General features: G+C 69.9%; 1 protein-coding gene across 1 annotated transcript in view; it reads right to left on the bottom strand.

The window, feature by feature from the left end:
- Positions 1–3,189, bottom strand: part of F751_3310 (ABC transporter A family member 7) — a gene marked incomplete at both ends in the record, with an annotated part of 10,320 nt that overhangs the window by 2,315 nt on the left and 4,816 nt on the right. Inside the window, 8 exons of the mRNA XM_011397687.1 lie at positions 82–367; positions 586–691; positions 917–1,435; positions 1,632–1,774; positions 1,921–1,990; positions 2,149–2,295; positions 2,475–2,612; positions 2,693–3,155. Of these exons, the coding sequence (XP_011395989.1) occupies positions 82–367; positions 586–691; positions 917–1,435; positions 1,632–1,774; positions 1,921–1,990; positions 2,149–2,295; positions 2,475–2,612; positions 2,693–3,155 (1,872 nt within the window). The remainder of the gene's footprint in view (positions 1–81; positions 368–585; positions 692–916; positions 1,436–1,631; positions 1,775–1,920; positions 1,991–2,148; positions 2,296–2,474; positions 2,613–2,692; positions 3,156–3,189) is intronic.

Raw genomic sequence — 3,189 nt, 5'->3', positions numbered from 1 at the left:
TAGCCGTCGCCAGGGCACCACAGTGCATGTACGATCCCCGCCCGCCCCCCCCAACTTCCCCCCCTCTCCTTCCATCTTCACCTGTAGCTCCCTGCGAGGTCGTCCGCCACCGCCGTCAGGTTGACAGAGGCCAGGCCTTCGGCCACGGCACTGGTCAGCGCTTTCCCCCCCAGGTTCTTCAGCCTGCCGTAAAACATGAGGTGCTCCCGCGCGGTCAGCCCCGACCAGAGCAGGTCGTGCTGGGGGCAGGCGCCTGTCAGGCCGTACACCGTGTCCATCTCGTTGCGGATGGAGTGCCCACCCACGATGACCTCGCCGTCGGAGGGTTCCAGGAAACCCTCCATCATGCGGATGGTGGTCGTCTTGCCTGAGGGTCGGGGGCGGAGGGGAGGTGATGGGGTGTCCAGCTGCTGGACTACGAAGGTGGCCGGGGTTGGCTGCCAGCTCGCTGGCACCTGTCAGCTCAGGGTATCCATGCCGCGCACCGAGCCCGCATCCCAGCCCCGCAAGGCACGCCCCTTACACAGCCGACGATCCAGCCCCAGCCTCCTTTTCACACCCGCAGCACCAAAAAGAAAGGAGCACCTGCGCCGTTGGGCCCCAGCAGGCCGAAACACTCGCGCCGGTAGATGGCCAGGGACAGGTTGTCCACCGCCGTCTTGGGGTCGCAGCCGTGCGCCCCTGGGTACACCTTGCTCAGGTGGTGCAGCAGGATGGCAGGCGCCTCGCCGGCGGCCGCCGGGGGCGGGGAGGGCGCGCGGCCCCTTCCCTCCCCCCGCCAGTCGGCCCAGGCCGCCTCGGCGCGTGCCGCCTCGGCCGCCACGTCGGCGCCATCCAGGCGCAGCTGCTCCCCGGCTTCCGCCGCCGGGATGGGCAGCTCCAGCGCGGCGGGGCGGGGCGCGGCGGCCTCTGCCACGGGCGCCGGAGGCTTGCCGGCGCCCGCGTCCTCCGCCACCGCGCGCCGTGCGCCGTCCCCGATGCGGCCCGCCAGCACGGCCGCCAGAGTCTGCAGCGCCTCGGGGTTGGACAGGGAGGAGACACCGCGCGCCAGCTGGGGGCTCAGCGCCGCGCCGGGCTCGGAGCCGTAGTAGTGCGCCAGCGCGTCGCCGGGGGAGGGCGCGCCGCGGTCCAGCGCGCCCGTCGTGGAGGAGCAGGACGAGGAGGCGGTGGAGATGCCGCTCTGGCTGCGGGACAGGTCCGCGCCCGCCTCGGCAGCGCCGGGCCGGAAGGCGGGGCCCTTGCCCGGGAGGTGCGGCGAGGCCGTGCGCCCGCCCCAGGCCCAGACCTTCCTCGGCGACTTGTTGGCCTCTGTGCCGCCGCCTCCAGCAGCGCCACGGGGGCCGGCTTCGGTCCGGTATTTCAGGCCCAGGAAAAAGAAGGGGTGCTTGCGCACGCCCGTCCCCGTGCCCCGCACCGCCTCGATGTACAGCGCCACCTGGCGGGAGGCAAAGGGGGATGAAGGTGTGTGTGGGTGTTGCTTTGATAGGTGGGGGGAGGGGTGTGCAGGGGGCGGCGGTGGGCCTGCAGCGCGCCAGGCCTGTCGCCTGCCAGAGTCTGCCGATGTTGCAGGGGCCCCATGAAACGCCCTCCGAGTCTGGCCCGTGGGTCTTTCCCAAGAGCCCTGCACTCACCCAGGGCAGCACCGCCCACTCGACCAGCATGATAATCCACACGGTCAGCATGCCGTTGTCCGGGTCGCGCAGGGAGGCCCACGTCATGCCGGGTCCGCCGTTGCGGTCCGCCAGGAAGGCGTACTGGGCCAGCTCATACAGACCTGCGGTGGCGGCGGCAGGTGCAAGGTGGTGGGCAATCGGTGTGGGGGGATGGGGGGGGTTGAGGCGCGGCTGGGCTGGGTGCGCTGGGCCTCCCGCTCCTGCACCCCAGCCCCGGCAGTTTGGGCCATCCCAGCCCCGCCCTGACCTCTGAACAGCGCAAAGGACGGGAGGAGCTGCAGGATGCGTGCCACCACCGCCGGCCCATGCTCCACGTACTGCCCAGGGGGTGCATGGGAGTGTGGTAGGTGTGAAAGAAGGAGTCGGTGGTCCGCAGCGTCGGTGGGGCATGGCAGCCTTGGTGCCTCCCCTCAGCGCCCTCTCCACACGACCCTGCCTCCCCCCTTTCCTCTCTTTCCACCCGGGCCCAGGGCACCTGCACCAGGACGAGGTTGGCCACGAAACCTGTCACGATGATCATGACGGTGGAGGTGAGCACCGCGGAGCGGGCGTTCCTGGAAAGCGAGGAGAAGTACAGGGACCAGGAGGCCAGCAGGTTGCCCCAGATGAGGTAGAACACGGCCTGGCAGGGGTGCGAGGGAAAGGGGCGTGTGTGAGAGATGGGGGCGCCAGCTGAGCGGTGTAGCCGGCGGGGGCACAGCAGTGTCAGGGACGGATCATTCTGTCGCCTGGCCGGCCCCAGCACGGCCAGATGAGACCCAGCTGTACACGCTCGCCCAGGACCAACACCACGCAACCCACCTGGACGCTGTAGGAGTTCATGGTGAAGATCTTGAGGCCGATGCCCCCGCCCACCAGCACAAACACGCCCATGAAGATGCAGTACAGCAGCACCATCCAGATGTACTGCACCGCAAAGTACACGCCGTCCCGCAGGCCCTGTTGGGCGTGGGGAGTGTTGTTATGGGGGGATCAAACCTCCACAAGGGTTTGTCCTTGGTGGCACCAGCGTGCAGCACGCACAGGTTCTGGACTGGGGGTCGTCGCCAGGATCCACGGGGCTCCCACCCCCCCGCTCCACCACCCCAGCACGCCAGGCCCCCGCGCGACCGACTCGCCTGCATCTTCATCATCATGCGCAGGTTCTCCTCTTTTTCGTGCACCAGGCTGTAGACGTTGACGGGGAGCAGCATCTGCATGAACCACATCATGAACAGCGGGCCCAGGAGGGAGGAGAAGTCCAGGGACAGGCGGGACGACCCGCGCGGCATGTCCTTGACCCCAGTCAGGCTGGCGGAGGCGCCGGGGCCCCGAGCCGCCCTCAAGAAAGCACTGGAGGCCAGGTTCAGGGGCTGGTTCCAGCGCTGGACGTCGGGCGGGCCGCCGGCGCGGCTGGCGACGTCCGAGTTGTTCACCCACACCGCGACGCGCATGGCGCTGCGGGAGGTGTCGCGCCAGTCGTACAGCCCCGAGGCAAACTCCCTGCGGTGGATGGAGGGGGGGAGGGGGGGGGGGC

Source organism: Auxenochlorella protothecoides, assembly GCF_000733215.1.
Source record: "Auxenochlorella protothecoides strain 0710 unplaced genomic scaffold scaffold36, whole genome shotgun sequence".
Taxonomy (NCBI): domain Eukaryota; kingdom Viridiplantae; phylum Chlorophyta; class Trebouxiophyceae; order Chlorellales; family Chlorellaceae; genus Auxenochlorella; species Auxenochlorella protothecoides.
Note: the sequence above shows the minus strand (reverse complement) of the source record. Positions and strands in the feature narration are given on the sequence as shown.